Genomic DNA, 19,433 nt, shown 5'->3' with positions numbered 1-19,433 from the left:
ATTTGTCTGTTGTCTTTGTAGTTTATGTAGAGTGTTATGTGAAGCATCAACCTTTATTGTAAACCAATTTGATCAGGAACTTTACAAACACTGTAATAATGTGACTGGCCAGAAGCACCAGGTATCCTTTTTTTTTCTGTGCTTCAGCTTTGATATTCCAGGCTGTGTGTATGACCTCACCAATTGGCAGACGAGTACCACATCTCTCTCTCTCTTTTTCCCTCCCTCTGACTCCCCCTCTCTCTTTCCAACATCTAGATGTGTGGTAGAGTTTGAATAGAGCTTCTTTCTGCACTCCTACACAGGCAGGAGCGAGAGGCCCCTGGAGTCGCTGGCACTGGGAGCGCTGCAGCATCAACGGTACGTTCACAGCTCACCACTGGAGACCCTGACAAGGAATATTGTGAGGAGGTTTTAGGGGCTGCTTTCACATTTTTTCCTCTGCTTGGGGGACAGGTAGTGATTCAGGTACTCAGACGCAAAAACAAAGGCAACTTTTGAAAGTTTGTTTTTCAACAAGTCAGGATAATTGAGAGGAATCACATTTGATAAGGCTAAAATCTTTTTAGATTTTTACCGTTAACTTTAGCAGTTTTGTGATCTTCTTGCCGTTGGAGTTGTGGGTTTTTCTTTCTTTTTTTGCAGAGTTTATTTGTTGGTGTAATTTCACTAGACTTTATTACTTGTTTGGAAATTCATATATTTTATTTAGAAATAATATCGCAGTTTGCACTCTGGGAGGCATCAGTCTACTGTATTTTCAGATGTAGTCAGTGTCTTAGTGATCAGCTCATTTCTCTTTGCAGCAGTGTGTCTTAAAGCTGGCTGTTTTCTAAACAATTTGATCAGTTCTTATATTTAGTGACCATTTACACCAGTGGTCTAACTGTTTGTGTCTCATGAAGCCTTTAAGCAAAGTAATGTCTCCTTGCAGCCGCTCCACACTGTTTGCTTGTGTCTGCCAACTGTAACCGCTTCAGTCAAATAGCTATTTGTACTCATCTTTTTGTTTGAAAAGTCACTCTTAGTGGTCTGAAAATGTGAAATTATTCCGTAATTTTGTAAGCAAAAGTTACAGGAAATTCTGAAAAAAAAAAAAAGTCCCTTATAGAATACAACAGAAATGTCTGCCTTGTGATCCCTTAAATGTATCCCCAGTGTAAGTTCAACACTGATGTAGACTTCACTGCATGGAATAAGATTCTACAGCACTACCTATCTGTGACTTTATGACTGAGATCAAATTTATTATAACTCTTTATATGCAGGACACTGCAGTCTTGCCGTTGCTTTGTGAAAATGAATCAATATAGTGTTTCACAAGGTCAGAAATATGTTTCTGCATTTAATTCTTGAGACTTTGAGGTCTCAAATGGAAAGAAATTTCCCTTTTGGATTGAAATTCTTGGTGGTTTTGATTGCAAACTGCTCCAATCAGTATTTGGCTAACAGAGTTTAAACACTGAGAAACAGTGTTACTTACTGGACAGCACTGGAAACTACTGTCATAGACTGACATCCTGTTACTATGGTTACATCAGGCTGCATGAGCACGTCGTAAATTGTACTTCTCAGATGTCAACATAAAACTCAATTGAAAAAGTGCTCAGCTAAATCAAATATCTTTACATTTTGCATTATTTAGAATAAACTCACATTTGAGAGCTTAGGCGTTCTTGTTCCAGCTATCACCATATATGCCTCTGTGTGTGTCTCTGTGTGTGAGTGTGTGTGTGTGGGTGTGTGTTTATGTGTCTGCATGTGCGTTTGACACATTTCATGAACTAACGTGCACATGCTGACCGATCACGTCTTTGATCTCAGGCTACTGAGTATGTAAGCATGTACTAATGTGCTCCTGAGCACCTGTGAATATGAATTTTTGCCCTACACCCATTTCACTGTACAAGAGTCTATGTGTGTTCTCAAACACAGGCCTTACAGTATGTGTCAGTAGTGGCATATGTGCACACACTCCCATGCGTTTTGCTTTAGCAGGGGCATCGGACGTGCGCTCTCACACATCCCCTTGCTGATCTATGAGTGTTGGTCTGTGCTCCTGTGTGTGTACATATCAATGTCGACTCTGTTCTGCTGCTCAGCGACTCTGGAGGGTTAGAGGAGAGTGGGTAGGTGGAGGGAGGAGGTGGTGAGCGGAGGGCTCCTCTAGATGCCCGCCCTTGTGTTTACCTTGGCAGAGTCGCACCCCTCAATGCCCCACCCCCGTCCACTGCTGGAACAGACCGAGGCCTTATTGCCCTCCACCTCAGCTGGGAGCAGAACATACCAGAGCAGCCGAACAGGGGAGCAGCAGCCACCCCACTGACTGAAAGGGCACACTGTGGAGAGAGGGCTGACCCGGCCTGGCCAGGTTAACTCCCAAATGCTGGTGCCACAGTTTAAACGATGCATTTAAAGAGAGCAGAGGATGTGCTCAATGGTGGGGTGGTATGGAGGCAAGATTTGGCTCCAGAAATGAGGGAAGGCTTTTGTGATTCCTGTGTTAATGCATTGTGACACAGTGAGCACAGTTTGATTGTTGGCTAGGTATGACTGTCTTTGTTCATCACTGTAAGGACAGCCCAGCTGTGACATAAGACATTGTAATTTCATGTAAACGTATATTAGATATATGGCTCTTAAGCAAAAGCACAGAGGCATATCCAGCTTCAACCCTTTGTCAAACATTCCCAAGTATACAGTACTGTTCAAAAGTTTGGGGTCACCCAGGCAACTTCATGTTTTAACATAATTGCACAAGGGTTTTCTAATCATCAATCAGCCTTTCAACACAATAAGCTAAGACAATGTAGCATTAGAACACAGGAGTGATGGTTGTTGGAAATGTCCCTCTGTACCCCTATGTAGATATTCCATTAAAAATCAGCTGTTTCCAGCTAGAATAGTCATTTACCACATTAACAATGTTTAGACTGCATTTCTGATTAATTTAAAGTTATCTTCATTGAAAAAAAGCTTTTCCTTTAGAAAAAAGGACATTTCTGAGTGACCCCAAACTTTTGAACAGTAGTGTAAGACATTGTAATTTCATATGGAGGCGTATCCTACTTCAACCCTTTGTCAAACATTTGCAAGTATAAATAGACAAAAACATTTTCGAAGCTAAATGAAGCTACAACGTCTGTCTATGTCACCGCACACACAGTCACAGGCACCAACGATGTCACATTAAACCGACACACCTTTGAGAACACGTGTACATCACTGCAACAGGAGCAGAAAAATCAGCTGCTGTTAAACTGACATACTTCCTGCTTTGCATTTGTAGGTTTCACATGTTATTATCTGATTGTTTGGGACATCGTTGACGACAGCCACAACAGAATGGAAATTTTCCACAAATAAAGTTTAAAAATGTCACTGGATTTTGTTGTTTCATAAATAAGAGTGCTGAAAGTTTATTCTCAACATTCTGAACAAACGTTTGACAGTCACAAACAGACTGTATTAATAGTCACTTTCCTACAGTGACATCTTGAAGAATAATTTCATGAGAGCATGTAGTTGGAAGTAATTTGGAAAAAGTAATACCGTGGTAACAAGCCAGAGAAGTTGAGCTGCAGCCCAATAAAGTTTGGAAAACCCTGAAAATACAGATTTAACCATAGAATGATTAAAAGCATTTGTAAATAATAGAGAAAAGTCCAAAAAAGCCAGAAGTCAGGAGTGAGTCAGAAACTCAACTCAAACAGCCAAAACAATAAAACATCAGTCAGATTCTATATGCGTTTGCAAATAAGTGCCATCGATGGACGGACCATCACAGACTCATGTGATTATTCCCGGGTGGATTCGTCCTTCTGTCTACATATGCTGTGTGGTATTTTGTGTTTCCTCCCAGACTGTGCCAACATTCACTTCCAGACAGATCATACACAGCAGCGCAAATATTAGTCCTACTGTACTGTATGTGCTGATCTGTGGAACTCTGAGAACGCTAGCAGCCCACACACACCCACAAACAAATCCTCATTCATACAGTATGTTCCACACACAGATACACCTAGTGCGTCTGCATAAAGTTGCTTTGCATTTCAGTCTACAAGATTGTGTTCCTTTAAACTGAGTCACTTGAAATACCAAAGGTCACTGCAGTTCTCTGTTGGTCTTTCACTAGGCTGCCATTCTGCGGTGACCAAGAGCTTCAGGTTTATTGGTTGTAAATGTCTCTCTGTTGCTGTTTGGAATGAACTGGGAGCGTTCTGCAGCACGTCCTGGGGCTCGTGAACGCAGCACAATGAGGGTTCAGTTGGGACTTGCAACAGTTTTGTATATTTGACTGTGCTGCACGTCACAGCAGTGGAAAGCTGAGGGAAAGTAAGCAATGTGGTCATCAGGGGTTGACAGATGTGAGCTTGTGATACTGAAGCTGATATTTTTGAACTGAATGTGCCAGTTGCTGATATTTAATTATATTTATGGTCGAGTTTGACTTTTGTGACCTGAAGAAACAAACAAACAAAAAGATCAGAAGCTGCATTCAGGAAAGTTAGGATTGTGAAATTCCAACATCCTGCCATCATGCTAACACACAAAGTACAGCTGAATTAGTTTCACAGTTATTTTGGTTTAAAAAAAAAAAAAACCTGGACAAAGTGTTTTTTTTTCCTGGAAGAATGTGTTTGTATGTATAAAAAGTCAGGGAAACACAAATGTTACTGTAACTCATCCTATGGTTCCTACCTATTATTTACGCCAAATACATGTACAGGTATCCTGTTAAAAACAATTTGACACCAGACAGTATTACAATGCATCCACTATGTACTCAGTGTATTTAGGTTTTGCTTTGTTAAACTAGCATACACACACCTAATGAGAAAAGTTGCGGTTGGAAGGCAAGCTTAGTTTTAACGTTCATTCCTTCATTAGTTTTAAACAAATGGAAAAGCATTTGAGATGAATGAATCATACTTCTTCTCCACTGCCCAAACTTATTATAGCCCTAAACACATTTCCTGTGTCCAGAGACAGAGGGGCTTTCATTCCTCAGTAGGCATTTCCAAATGATACTAGAGACTCTTGACGTCTAATTTCCATTTTAGCTGCTGAGGTTGACGCAATAAGCCACTGCGCTGCATGTCCTGGATTACACAGAATATGAAAATACATGTACAGGAGTTAGGAAAAAACACAGTGGCACACAGAGGCTGAGGAAATTGTGATAAATAAAACCACTCATTCACTCTGACACTTACGTCACTGTTCATTCACACAAATGACCATTTCTGGTACAGAGAAGTTAGAGAGTTTGTGTTAGATTACATATGGTTTGGACTTGCTTTGTTTGTTCTTTGCTAACTTTATCAGACGTGCGATCAGAAAGTGATGAAAGACTTGAAAAGTATATATTAAATGTGTTTTCAGTGGGTTTAAACTCTGCCTTTTCCTTCCTTAATCATTTTGTCAACACATACGTGATTCCAGTGTTGGATATTTTGCAGGTAACAATGACCCCCCTGCTTCTGCTGTGTTTGTCTTTGCTGCCCTTCATCTCGGCAACAATATCATTTGAAGACCAAGATGGTAAGTGGCCACTGTGGGAAAATCCAGTGGCAGTTGTTGCATTTCAGTATTATCTTTGTAGAAGAGTGCAAGTAATATAATCCTGGACCTTTAATCTGTTTAAAGTAGTGGAGGAATGAGTTAATCCATTTCTCTGTTGTGTACACAATCTGATTAAAAGTTAAAATTGTATATGTTGCTAGTGTCCAAGTTAAGTCTGCTTTTCTCTTGTCTCTTTTTAATCATTTACTAGGGTAGATACACAGTGCAACACATTTTTAGAGATATAATTGTCCTGCAAATTAGTGGGAAACAGCAAAGTCACTCTAAGCAGATTTTTAGGATTGTTTAATGAGTTTTTAAGACACTATTTGATGGGATGAAATGATTCAGTTCTCCTTGAGTGAGTCATTCATTAACTAGAGATGCAATTGCTAATTTGACCCCTGAACTCAGCCGTTGCTGATGTTTAGATTAGGAAGTTAAATTTGGGAGAATATTTGTGAGGGATAATTGAAAGGCAACAATATTCTTCTTTTTTTTTACTGCCATAACCCAGTGCTTACAAGGCAGTATGAGGTTTTACCAAACGTACATCAACACAGTGTATTAGACTGGCCCTCTGTGTAAAAAAATCTATACATAACATTTACCTATCTCTACCCCAGACGTGGACGGCACGTTGCGTGTCAGCATCCCTATGGAGATGCCTCTCCGTCCTCTGCTAGGAGACAAGATCTTGGTGCCATGTTACTTTCAGGACAACACTGTCAACGACCCTGGAGCCCCAACCATCGCCCCGCTCTCACACCGCATCAAATGGACTTACGTCACTAAGGAGAAAGTCAGCACAATCCTGGTGGCGTCAGAGGGCAAAGTTCAAGTGGAGACAGAGTATTTGGATAGAGTGACAATGGTCAACTACCCGCTGGTGCCCACTGATGCCACCATGGAAATGACAGAACTGAGGTCCAAAGATTCTGGCACCTACCGGTGCGAGGTGATGCATGGCATCGAGGACAACTACGACTCTGTGGATATCCAGGTTCAGGGTAAGCTACTGAAACAGTTCAGTTCACTACCATAGGTTATAGTGTCATCACCGTTTATCCAAAAACCTTACTCACTCGAAGAATTCACAAACTGAAAGCTAACAGGCGTTTCTTTTTGCACCTCCATAAACCTGCCTCTAGAAACAGCATTTCTGCTTGTTTTTTGATTGGGTATGCAAGAAAAAAAGTAAGGCTGTAAAGCATTCTTGGGCAGAAGGGCATTTCTTCAGATTACCTCTACTCACTTTGTGTATCTCACAGGAATTGTTTTCCACTACCGGGCCATCTCCACCCGTTACACTCTGACATTTGAAAAGGCCAAGGCAGCCTGTATCCAGAACAGTGCCACCATCGCTACTCCAGCCCAGCTCCAGGCTGCCTATGATGATGGATATCACCAGTGTGATGCTGGATGGCTTTCTGATCAGACTGTCAGGTAGTATTCATTATCCATCAAGCTTATATATCTTATTAAGTTTGCAGAGAGCTCTTAGAATAAAAACTGAGGGCTTTTGCTTGGCCAGAAGACTTCAGGAAGTCACTGCACTGGCAAAAATACAATCCAGCACATAAGCCAAACTACAGTGAAAAATTGTTGTTTCACACTTCAGTTTCCACACATGTTTCACTTTCCAGAGATTACCCAATAAAGATACATTGTTCACAAGCTTTTCAAATGCTTGTGGCTGGGTGACAGAGCCAGACTAGCTGTTTCTTTCATCTCAATCTTACGCTAAGCTAGGCTAACTGCTAGTAGCTGGCTTTAGTGTCATATTTAATATCAGAGATCAATCAATTAAAGCTCAGTAAAAGAACTGATCAGTTTAATCAGACTCAGCTGATTGAAATCATTTTCGTCTCCTGAAGATACCCCATCCATGAGCCACGGGACCGTTGCTATGGTGACAAGGAAACCTTCCCCGGTGTGAGAACTTATGGCGTGAGAGACGTCAACGAGACCTATGACGTGTATTGTTTTGCAGAGAAGATGTCAGGTATGGTCATCAGACATGGGCAGCAACAAAAGCTACGTGACCCACATGAATGCTCTACAACATAAACCAGAATGCATACGTCATTGTGTTCTCCTACCCTCCTCAACCCTCTCTCCTCCCAGGCAGAGTCTTCTACTCCATGTCCGTAGAGAAATTTACCTTCTATGAAGCAGGAGATCAGTGTGCCAAACTGGGTGCCAGACTCGCCACTACCGGAGAGCTTTACCTTGCCTGGAAAGGAGGCATGGATGTGTGTAACGCTGGCTGGCTGGGCGACAGGAGCGTACGTTACCCCATCAACATCGCCAGGCCTCAGTGTGGAGGGGGACTCCTGGGAGTGCGAACCGTCTACCTGTTCCCCAACCAGACAGGATACCCCTACCCAGACTCTCGCTACGATGCCATCTGCTTTCAGGGTAATTTCCTTCTGAAGACTTTCAGATACTGATATGTCGAGGGATGAATTTTCAGTGCATTCTGGGCACTTGTTTGTGATACATCAGCTGTCTGGTAATGGTTGTTTAAGCGTATATAGACAAGTGATAAAGACAAGATTGCTTCATCATATATGGAAAAGCAAACATTTGATCCTCTTTGAAGCAGCACCAACTGGCAAAGTTCAGATACTCAAACACAGAAAGAAAATGTTTTCAATTATTTACTCAACAAAAATGGCAATAGTTGCATTATTCTTCTTTTGCCTCAGGAGCTAGAACTTCTACCATTAGCAGAAATAACTTGTTGGAGTTTTGAATAACAGTCCTCCAGTCTGTGACAATGGCTTGCTGCAACGTTTGTCTGTTCTTGCTTCAAAAGTCTTTCAGTTGCCGGTTGATGGATCTGAAGGTGTGATGAATAGGGGCGATGCACTTGCAGACTATGTAACTTACAGGACTGATTTGTTCTTCTTTTTTTTTAAGTACAAACAATAAAAATGATCACAAAATTGTAACTTCATGCTGCATTTGTATTTGAGCACAACTCCTTTATCTACAGACACCATTTCAAAAAGGATCAAGGTTTGCCTGCTCATATATGCTGGAAAAAATCTACAATTTCCATTAGAAACATTTTTTGTTTACATAACTATTATTGTGTTAAAGTATGTTTTCTGAAATGTCTGACGTCTTTGTGAATTGGAAGCATAAATATCTATCCTTGCTTCTTGACTGCTAAGGACATAAAACAATGTTCATCATTCACTCTTGTCTCCACAGCTGGTGAGGATGAAGGTGTGGTGCCTGAGAGGACCACCCCTTTCCCTGACATCATCAAAATGACAACTGCCCCTGGACTGTTGCCAAGCAGCACCACTTCGGCTGAACATACGGAGATTAGGTCTGGAGGAGTGGACACTTTCTCCCCACGGCCCATCCCACCCAGTGTGACAGACACACTGACCCCTGTGATCCCTGAGCCTGCACTGGGTCTGACAGATATATATGCTGCCATGGGTCCCACCGGTAAGTTGGTTATGCAGTGTAAAAATGCATTTTAAAGCAGTGCTGTAAAATGACCCAACAGCAAAAAGATAATTGTAGAAGAACAGCTTCAGCGTAATTCAAACACAATATTTCCTGTTAAGCATCAACATCTTAGTAACAAATTAAATAAGCAGCAGAAAGTCAGCTTTTTTTACTTAAATGCACAACCTTCCACAATCTATTTGTCTGTCACCCAGAAATCCCAATGCTATGACTGGCTAACTAGATATGATGTCAAAGTGCAGGCAAGACAGGACTCGACCAAGTAAGAAAATTGAAAAAGGTCAAATGAGAGAACCTTTTTTCCCCTCCTTCTCCTCTCAGGTGTGGTGTTCCACTACCGGCCCATCACCGGTCGGTACACTCTGACCTTTTCAGAGGCTCAGCAGGCTTGCCAAAATATTGGGGCGGTCATCGCTAGCCCTCCACAGCTGCAGGCAGCCTTTGAGAAAGGTCTACACCAATGTGATGCTGGCTGGCTGCGCGACCAAACCGTCCGGTGAGCTGGTTACAGATTTTAAATAACTTAGCAGAACTTTTTTCATGTAAAAATGTATGATCTTGTTCTTGGCTTCTTATGGCAAACCCAATGATGATGCCAAATTTATTAAAAATTCTTAAAGATCCTGGCTGTTGATGAGATGGATGGGCTGTTTTAAATTTACAAGAATCACTACAAAGCAAGTCCAACATATGCTGCACTTTCACTCTCTTTCATGCTTAGGTATCCAATCGTGTCACCCAGAGATAACTGTGCTGGTAATCTGCCACACCTTCCAGGAGTTCGATCCTACGGCCTGAGACCGGCCACTGAGCGCTATGATGTATTCTGTTATGTAGAACGTCTCAGAGGTGAGAAGCATTAAGACTGAGATCAAGTCACTAAAATGCACATTTAGAGGAGCCCTTACTATCTACAAACTTGCCTGTTTTCTGCAGTTATGTTTGCACTGTTCTGAATGTTGGTGTATTATTCTGTCGGTCAGGTGAGGTCTTCTTCACCAGCGACTATGACAGTTTCTCCTATGAGGAGGCTGTGCAGCACTGTCAGAAACTCAACACCACCCTGGCTGCCCCTGGGCAGCTGTATGCTGCCTGGAATCAAGGACTTGACAAGTGTCGTCCAGGCTGGCTGATGGACCGCAGTGTCCGTTACCCCATCACAACCCCCAGATCTCACTGTGGTGGCGGACAGGTGGGAGTCCACATCATCTACGCATTCCCCAACCAGACAGGCTTCCCTGATGAGCACTCACGCTACGACGCCTACTGTTTTAAAGGTAGGAATGGGTTAGGTTTGGTTGAATTTACATGTGAAAGTACAAATGCAAACGCTCTAAAGCTACAGTTCTTCTGGACTTACTGTATGCAGCATAGGAGGACTGTAGATGGACACAACCAGAGTGCCAGCTACAAGGCAACCAGAGGCTTTTATAATTTTATTGCCTAAATTTTTTTGGGGCCTTTTTGCCTTTATTATTGTGAACAACGGAGAGAGAGACAGGAAACATGGGGAGAAGAGTGGGACAAAGACATGCAGTCATGGGTCAGACTCAAACCCTTAACCGCTGCATTAGGGACTATAGCCCCTGTTTATGGATCATCCACACAACCTGTTGAGCTAGAGGGTCTCCCAAACCTTTTGACTTTTAGTAATGTATGACCCTTGCATGAGGGTGGTAAATGACTGATTAACTTTGATTAAGATACGAGCATGCATGCCATCAAAGTCTGGCAGTACAATATCTTGAACTTCACTCATTTCAACACAAAAAGAAGAAAAAACAAGAAGAAAAAATCTCTTCTTGATACCAGTGGCAAAAATCAAACATGAGAACAATCCTAACCTTCTTTGGAGCTGAACGCAGGCAGCAGCACCTACTTTTCCACCATCAGTGTGTGAATGTATGCGTGAATGGGTGAATGTGACATATCTTGTAAAGCGCTTTGGGTGCCTTGCAGGTATAGTAAAGCGCTATATAAATTCAGACCATTTACCATTTACTTTTCATCTGTTTTCTTGTTCTTATTGTTCAGATTTTCATTAACAGCAATAATGATGAATAAAAGCTAAATCAGGTGCTTTGTAAATGATTTATCTGCTTGTTTTTGGTGTAGTTCACATTCTGAGGGCAGTTTATTTAAATAAAAGGAACTGATTGACAGAAACACACTTATGGATAAGTATTGGTGGATATCTTAAAGCATTGAGCTAAACTGTAGGATAAATCATAAAGAAGCTAAAAAATAAAGTTGGCTGAAAGCAGTCCATTTATGGTTGAAATAGTGTGTATGTGTTGCTGAGGTATGTAACATTTGTGATTCCGTTTTCAATGTGACAAGATATTGTACTTTGCTGTGACAGTAACATGAATGAAATATTTGTATTAGCAGTGGGCACAGCACACATTGTGACATACCACGATATGTTAGGTTTGCTGCACTGTTTTTGTTTCTTCATAACCGAATCTGTTGCCTAACCTTTTCTTTTGCAGCTGAATTTCCTGTTGTTCATGCTGAAAATGAAACCAGTGTAGACCTGACGATAGTGACTGTGGATGTTATCAACAAGACAACAGTCACAGTTGAACACTTTGCTCCCACTGGTAAGACGGATACATGGAATTTGTCCATTTCGATCCTTATTAATATTGTCATGAACATTTAAAGACTTTTTAACAAGAAGCAAGCAAACAGTTTCCCATTCTGGTGGCTATCAATTCGAACTGCAAAGTTTCCAAACACAGACAATGTTGAAGAGCTTTGCTCTAATAATTTTTCTTGTTTGCTTTTAGTTGAGACTACTGTAGACTACAACGACACTGAAACCCACGTAACTATTACTGAAACTGAGTTTATCAACAAGACAACCGTCACAACTCAACAAGTTGCTCCTACTGGTAAGACTGCTGGAATTCACCGTGTGAAATAAAACTGTCTTCGTCTTTCATTCTCGGCGTCAATGTTTTACAGTAATCAAAATGGATGTTTTCTGTTCATGTAAAAGTGGCCACACATAGAAGAATTATGTTCTGCTTCATGGTAACACTTTTATTACTTATGATCTTTTTACAGGGATTATAATGTGTAAGCAATGGTCTTATAGATGAAACAAACAAACAAAAAAAAACAACATTTATACCAGGAACAAAAATGGATCCATAAATCTGAAAATCTGATAAATGGTGTTATTTTGGCACATAAAAAAATTGTCCCTTTCAAACGTATGGGTCAGTAATCACTTAGGTTGTGAAAAGTCCTGTTGCCAGGATAAACTATTCGACTTATGGCTGCAGATTATTTGGACCAATATCTGTTTATAAAAGTCTTACTAATACTGTATGAATTTTTTTTTTTAATTAAAAGTGTATTACCAATTATGACTGCATATTTGGCTACTTATTAGAAAGTCAAAAACCCATGAGATTTAATTAATGGATTAACAGCACATTTGGCTGCTTTATTACCAAACAGAAAGAATGAACACCAGACAATGGGACAATGGCACACTAAACTTTCTTCCTAAAATGGATTATAACTGATCAATAAAGCATATGTAAATAATTTAGTAAACCATTAATGAAGACATAAGTACCATTTTAGAAGCCCTTTGTAAAGAAGATCTTGTTAGAAAGTGCTGACAATAATTTCAGAAAAAGTGAACATATTTATCTTTCCTAATTAAGATATGACAAAGTATTTAATGCGGTCTTTACTGGATTCTCCAACAGTGAGACCAGTTTTACCTCCACCCCCAGTTGATGCGTCCGGCTCTGGGTCAGCCAGTGGAGAGATCTCTGGGGAGTCTGGAGCCTCCAGCACCAGTGGTGAAGCGTCTGGGTCAGGGCAGGACGTCATCTTCAGCGGACACACTGATGTCTTCTCTGGAGACCAGTCAGCCTCTGGAGGCCCACAGGAGGCCGAAGGAGGAAGTTCTGTCATCTTCACATCTGGAGACCCTGGCAGTGCATCTGGATCTGGATCTGGATCTGGATCTGGATTTGTTGAAGGGTATGACAGGCAACATTCTGGCTCCGGTATATCAGGATCAGGTTTTGCCAGTGGAAGTGGAGACATCAGTGGAGAATCAATGATCATCATGGTTGATGGAAAGATGGTGGAGGTGTCAAAAACCCACCAAACATCCACTGAACAGGAACTTGGCCAGAGCGGCATCGATACCAGTGGGAGCTTCTTGGAATCAAGTGTGTCTGGATCAGGAGGTATGTCTGGGTCAGGCTTCAGTGGGTTTTCTGGCATTTCATTTGTCGACCACAGTGCCATTGACCTAACAGTCCAACCGTCTGGGGAGCAAGAGGTGTCCGGATATCACCCCTTTGGATCAGGGTTCCGCGGCGGTTTCCCAAGTGGTTTTCCATCCGGTGTTTCAAGCAGTGGATCTGCCTCTGGAGACTCTTTCCAGCATCGTGGTGACGTCATCTACATAACAGATGATGAGATGATAGAGATGACTGCATCACCACTGGAACGCCAGCCTGAGCAGGGTCGAGGTGTGGTAGAGGTAAGCGGGGAAGGAAGTGGGTCAGCGATCCACCATGAATTCAGTGGCAGCTTCCATCTCTCAGGAAGTGGAGCTCCTCATGAAAGACCAACTGCTGAGGGACTCTCTATCACCCTGCCGCCTGGCTCTACAATGACTCACACAGAGTACATTGCCTCTTTTGGCCAATCTGGACTTGGGGAGATTGGTCAGGAAGAGCCCACTCCAGCAGTAGTGACTCCAGACGCAGCCTACACCAGCCCAACCACAGCGCCATCCGTGTCATTCGCAACTCCTGCTGTTGTGGAGCAGCCTCAAGTAGTAGCAGGTAGGGGGTTTAGGTGTTTACTTTGCTTGACTTCTGCTGGTACAACACTGTATAGCAAAATAACCTGTCATGCTCATGTGGTCAGCATTTGTAACGGTAAAAATAATCAAAATGGTAAAAAAAAACAAAAAACTTCACTGTCTTTTCTGTCACCTTCTGTAGACCTCTGTGATCCAAACCCATGTGGTTCAGGAACCTGCTCTGTGCAGAGAGACATCGCTGTGTGTCAGTGTCCTACTGGATTCACTGGTGATGACTGTTCAACACGTGAGTACCAAACTACAGCACACTGAACATTATGTTTTAATGCCATAGCGCTGAAAAATTACAAGGAATCAGATGCTAATATAGAAATTCTGCCTTTCATCTATTTTAAAGACTTTTGTCCAAATTTGTGTGTAGCTGTGCAGGGCTGTGCTGAGGGCTGGCTGGAGTTCATGGGGAACTGTTACCTCCACTTTGCGGAAAGAGTCACCTGGTCTGAGGCAGAACAACGCTGTCAGGAGCTCAATGCTCACCTGGTCAGCATCAGCTCCCAGGAGGAACAGCAGTTTGTCAACAGTGAGTGGCTGGTTGAGCACAAATGAATGATCTTCCTTTTATATAACATGTCAAAGACTGATCACAGTGTTTGTTGGTGGGAATCTGATGGGGGATCCTGTCCTAGCATCATTTATGGGGACAGAGTGTTTCATTTGTTATAAAGGTCAAATCTCTTTCTTTTTGCTACACAGCCCACGGTCAGGACTACCAGTGGATTGGACTTAATGACAAAGACGTACAGAATGAGTTCCGCTGGACAGATGGTAGTCCTCTGGTGAGTTTGGTTGGAGATTGTTGACCATTCAGTTGTGTACTCAGGAGGTTGTAGCAACTACGTCACTGTCTAACCTAATGCATCCAACTTCTTGCTTTTCTTTGCTACTGTAGGAGCAGCTGTTGTAGAAATACCACTTTTTACTTCATATTAAAATTGCTCATTGACTAATTATGTCCTTACTGAGATACTGTTTGTATAATATTCTGCTCAGTCTTTTGTGAACTGGAGGCCTAACCAGCCAGACAACTACTTCAACTCTGGGGAGGATTGTGTTGTGATGATCTGGCAAGAGGGCGGACAGTGGAATGATGTGCCTTGCAACTACCACCTTCCCTTCACCTGCAAGACTGGACCTGGTCAGTTTAAAGGGTTGGATGCAGAGCATACAGTTGGGTTACTAAAAAGCGTCTGTGGTTGGAAAAAATCATAATCAGAGCTGCTATCCAGTGAGATAACCACAACACTATCTACACTAATTCCCACCACATATTCATGAATTGCAAGACACTTTGGATAAATGTCACAGTGCTAAAAAAAATGACACATTGGTTTTTGCTTTAGGCCACAATGGAATTCTGAATGGGGTCATGAGACAAACATGAAGCAGCAACTTTGATGAGGACAAACTTTATGAACCCCCAACTGTCGCTTAACATTGTTAGCTAGTCAGTAACTGGCTTTAAACTGTCCTCTCTGACAGTGATGTGTGGAGCTCCCCCAGAGGTGGAACACGGCCGACCGATGGGCAGCAGCAGACAGCGCTACCCCGTTGACTCCATAGTCCGCTACCAGTGTGACGCAGGCTTCACACAGCGCCACCTGCCTGTCATACGCTGTCTGACAAATGGACAGTGGGAAGAGCCACAAGTGGAATGTACAGAAGGTAAGCTAAAAGGGAAATTCTGAAATATATATTAAAAAAAGTTTGTGTCCTTCAGTACAGAGCTGAGAGAAGAGGGAAGGGAGAGCCATGCTGCAAACACCCTGGTAAGGCACAAAGCGGAGACATAGTTTATTATCAACACCTCAACCAGTAGGATACCTGGGTGTCCCTGGTGCTTATTTTGAATCCATTGATGGACCAGAAATAGAGAGCCCAGAATACTAGAGAAGATTTAAACCTTGAAACGAATGGGAACGCCATTGTTAAAGTGTGTGAAAGTCAGCGTCAGTGAAGCAGGTGTAATATTTTGTGCACACGTCCTGTGGTGCTTACATTTCAGCGTTGCACTGATGAAGAGCGCATGGCAGCTTCTGAAACAGATCCTTCAGCCACACCACTTCCCTGCAGGGTCATTTATAAGTCTTTTGGCAACTCATGTTTACATGATGTCATCAGTATGCGTACCTTTTCTCCCCCCAGCCGGCGCCAACAGTAACCGACTACACAAAAGGTCCCTCAGGAGAAGAAGTCAAGGGGTCAGCAGCCGACAGGAACAGAGGAAACTCCACTGAGCGGGACTGAAAGGACATACAACAGAGAGCCACAAAGGACCCCTCTTGTAAAGAAGCATGGACTCCAATGCAAATGCCCGACCAAAAAGATAGCTTTCCCTCCCATGTATATGCACACAATGAAGCACATTTAGACAGTGATAGTGTAACTGACAGATGTTTTGGACCTTTGAGTGTCACCCTGCACCTTCTCAAGGCAGTTTTTCTTTGTATTTATAATTTATAACTGCAATCCAGTATTTGAAATTACTATCTCAATGCACATGCTAATCTTTTCTGCAATCAGCTGCCAGCACTGCACAAACGGTAAGGTCAATAAAATTGACAAACAGGGACACAAGAGGCTGAAGAGTGACACACAAAGTCTAAAACAGCCCAGTAAAAGTATTTTAGGTTCCCTGAAGTCAAACACATTGTTACTATAGACTTTTGCTATATTTTTAGGGTATTTTTATAGATCTGTGTTTCTTAGCATTTTTTTATTTTTTTCTTTATTTAGTCTCAGAGTCTTCAGACAACATCTGTGAACTTCAAATGGCTGAGACCAACAGTTTTTTTTTTTTTACATTGTAGGCCAACACAGTGATTATCAAACTTTGTAGTTGTGACATTGATACGTGATACAATATGGCTGTTTCATCGGATTTGTCAGGCTCTCAAAAATCTGAGCAAAAGCGGTAATAAACACATAATGTATTATATACGAACTATCATTCATGCCTTTAGAATGATTCTGTCACAACCTGAAGTTTGACATCCACTGTGCTGCGACACCAACACCGTATCAGATGTACTGATAAGATTGTGCTGTTCCATTTAATGATGAATAGAAATCCAAGTTCAAGATATGATTAAAGTGCAACAAACCTGGATTGAAATTGTCAGCACTCATGCACTTTTGAGGTTTTCACTCACGTCTGTGCTAATTATTTGAATCCAGTGCACCTTAAGCTGTTAAATAAAGAAAGAAAATCCTCATCTGTGGCAAAACGTGACAAGGAAACCAGTAGCAAGTGTGATCTGATACTGCCAGGACAATGCACAAGGCCACGTCACTGGGTCACGTGATGCTGTAAAAGATGAACATCAAGTTTTGCAGGTCAGAGTTTTTATTTGTCACCTCTAGAAATCCATCCATGATCTCTGTCAACCCACCAATATGAGAATCATGGATGTTTGAAGTGACAAGCTTCTAACTGTATATATTCTCACTGTTATTTTCTGAACAGCAGGATCTGTCAATAACTTACACAGAGCAGACAATTTAATAGTTTATTAGATTTATTCATCAGCCTGTTTACTGATTTGTTAGTAAAATAACTGGATCTTGTACTTATACATTACCAACCAAATGGGCCTTACTGGTTTAACAGCAACTGTACAGAAGAAGAAACAAATTGGTGATTTTTTTTCTCTTTGTTTGATTAAAGCCTCTGATATCTTTGTGGAGGTTTCTGTCTGTGTGTCAGCAACAGAAATGTGCTCCTTAAAAAAACTGAGAAGTTAGAAGCTGTGAAAGCACTAGAAAATATAAGAATGATGTGGAGAAGGTGGAGGTGGATGGGGGCTGTAACATGTTGACCATGACCTTTTAAGGTCATAATTTGTTTCAACTCTGAGAGCAGACAGATACTTTAGTCCTTATCTGACTTCACATAGAACAACTCATAAGTACTGAGTCTTTCACAGACACACACACATTCAGTAAACATCACAGAATGTGAAAGATGAGAAAACCTTAGTATACCACAGCACAAAGTGCCTTGCTTTTTTCAGATTCTAGACAAACAAATATATGAATGAAGTCAGTTTGGATGCTTCTACTGTGTACTGGAGTTTGTACAGAATAATCTCAAATTTCAATATTAGGGAAACATGACAAGTAATGGTGTAGAGGACAGCTGAAGGAAACCATTGTGTTAGAAATAAGTGTGTGTCTGTATCAATTTTCCATTTACTGATTCTTCAACAAACCTAAACAAAATAAACCAAAACATGAGTAATGACTCACACAGACATCATGTCTGTGGTGACTTTGTTCAGATCCCGAATTCTGATGTGAACATGCAGTAAATTGTACTGTGCAGTACCAAATAAAACTTGGAATCAAGTGTCTCTGTGAAATCCTTGTCCAAGTGTGCAAACCTGTCATCTTTCAACCCATCAGCCACTGACATTTTCTGTAAAGCCACTGTAAAGGGCTCTTTGCACTGTTTGTCACTCAGCTTATGAAAATTATGTTGTTTTCTGCAAATATATTTTCCTGCAGCAGTTAAATTTAAGGTAAACTCTCAAGAGCCAGAGGCACAAACCTGTCTTTTAGTCTGTTTTTGCCTTCCTGTGGAACCCAAAAATGAAAAAAACACACAATAAATAGCTCCTTCATCAGCCTCTACAGCGACTACCTTCATCAGTGCAGTCCCCGCAAACAGATCTGCTCTGTGTGTGAGTGTGTGTGTGTGTGTGTGTGTGTGTGTGTGTGTGTGTGTGTGTGTGTGTGTGTGTGTGTGTGTGTGACAAACAGGGAGAGTAGTGCTGCATGTATATTAGGTTTAGTGTGGTTGCGTGTTTATATGTATCTATGTGATGTGTACATCTCTGTAGTCACACAGTCCATACATGTGCAGTAATCTTAGGTGTGTGTGCAGTCATGTAATGTGTGTGTGTGTGTGTGTGTGTGTGTGTGTGTGTGTGTGTGTGTGTGTGTGTGTGTGTGTGTGTGTGTGTGTGTGTGTGTGTGTGTGTGTGTGTGTGACAAACAGGGAGAGTAGTGCTGCATGTATATTAGGTTTAGTGTGGTTGCGTGTTTATATGTATCTATGTGATGTGTACATCTCTGTAGTCACACAGTCCATACATGTGCAGTAATCTTAGGTGTGTGTGCAGTCATGTAATGTGTGTGTGTGTGTGTGTGTGTGTGTGTGTGTGTGTGTGTGTGTGTGTGTGTGTGTGTGTGTGTGTGTGTGTGTGTGTGTGCTCAGGTGCTGGCTATACTTGTAGGGACCAAATGTCCCCACAACTGTAGGAAAACCGAAAACAATGTCACTTATGGGGACCTCATTTCGGTCCCCACAAGTTTAAACAGTGTTTTCTTGGCCATGTTGTCGTTACTGAAAAAAGTAAAAGTGCAAAAACGTTTCTTTAGGGTTAGGCATTGTTTTGGTCTGGGTCAAGGTTAGGGTTAGGGTAAAGGTCAGGGGTTAGATATGAATGGGAGTCAATTGTATGTCCCCACAATGATAGAAAAACACAGTATGTGTATGTGTGTGTAT

General features: G+C 41.7%; 1 protein-coding gene across 1 annotated transcript; it reads left to right on the top strand.

Annotated features, from left to right (window-relative positions):
- Positions 1-252: 252 nt before the first annotated feature.
- Positions 253-18,272, top strand: acanb (aggrecan b). Its single transcript, XM_022209230.2, has 19 exons — positions 253-360; positions 5,466-5,547; positions 6,195-6,578; positions 6,840-7,014; positions 7,446-7,573; positions 7,696-7,989; positions 8,791-9,036; positions 9,382-9,556; positions 9,782-9,909; positions 10,044-10,337; positions 11,553-11,663; positions 11,853-11,957; positions 12,789-13,886; positions 14,049-14,153; positions 14,289-14,447; positions 14,621-14,703; positions 14,918-15,062; positions 15,407-15,589; positions 16,070-18,272. Exons 2-19 carry the CDS (start codon positions 5,472-5,474, stop codon positions 16,159-16,161), a joined length of 3,981 nt encoding a protein of 1,326 aa, XP_022064922.2. The 5' UTR covers positions 253-360; positions 5,466-5,471; the 3' UTR covers positions 16,162-18,272.
- Positions 18,273-19,433: the final 1,161 nt, after the last annotated feature.

This window comes from Acanthochromis polyacanthus, chromosome 8 (assembly GCF_021347895.1).
Source record: "Acanthochromis polyacanthus isolate Apoly-LR-REF ecotype Palm Island chromosome 8, KAUST_Apoly_ChrSc, whole genome shotgun sequence".
NCBI lineage: Eukaryota > Metazoa > Chordata > Actinopteri > Pomacentridae > Acanthochromis > Acanthochromis polyacanthus.
Note: the sequence above shows the minus strand (reverse complement) of the source record. Positions and strands in the feature narration are given on the sequence as shown.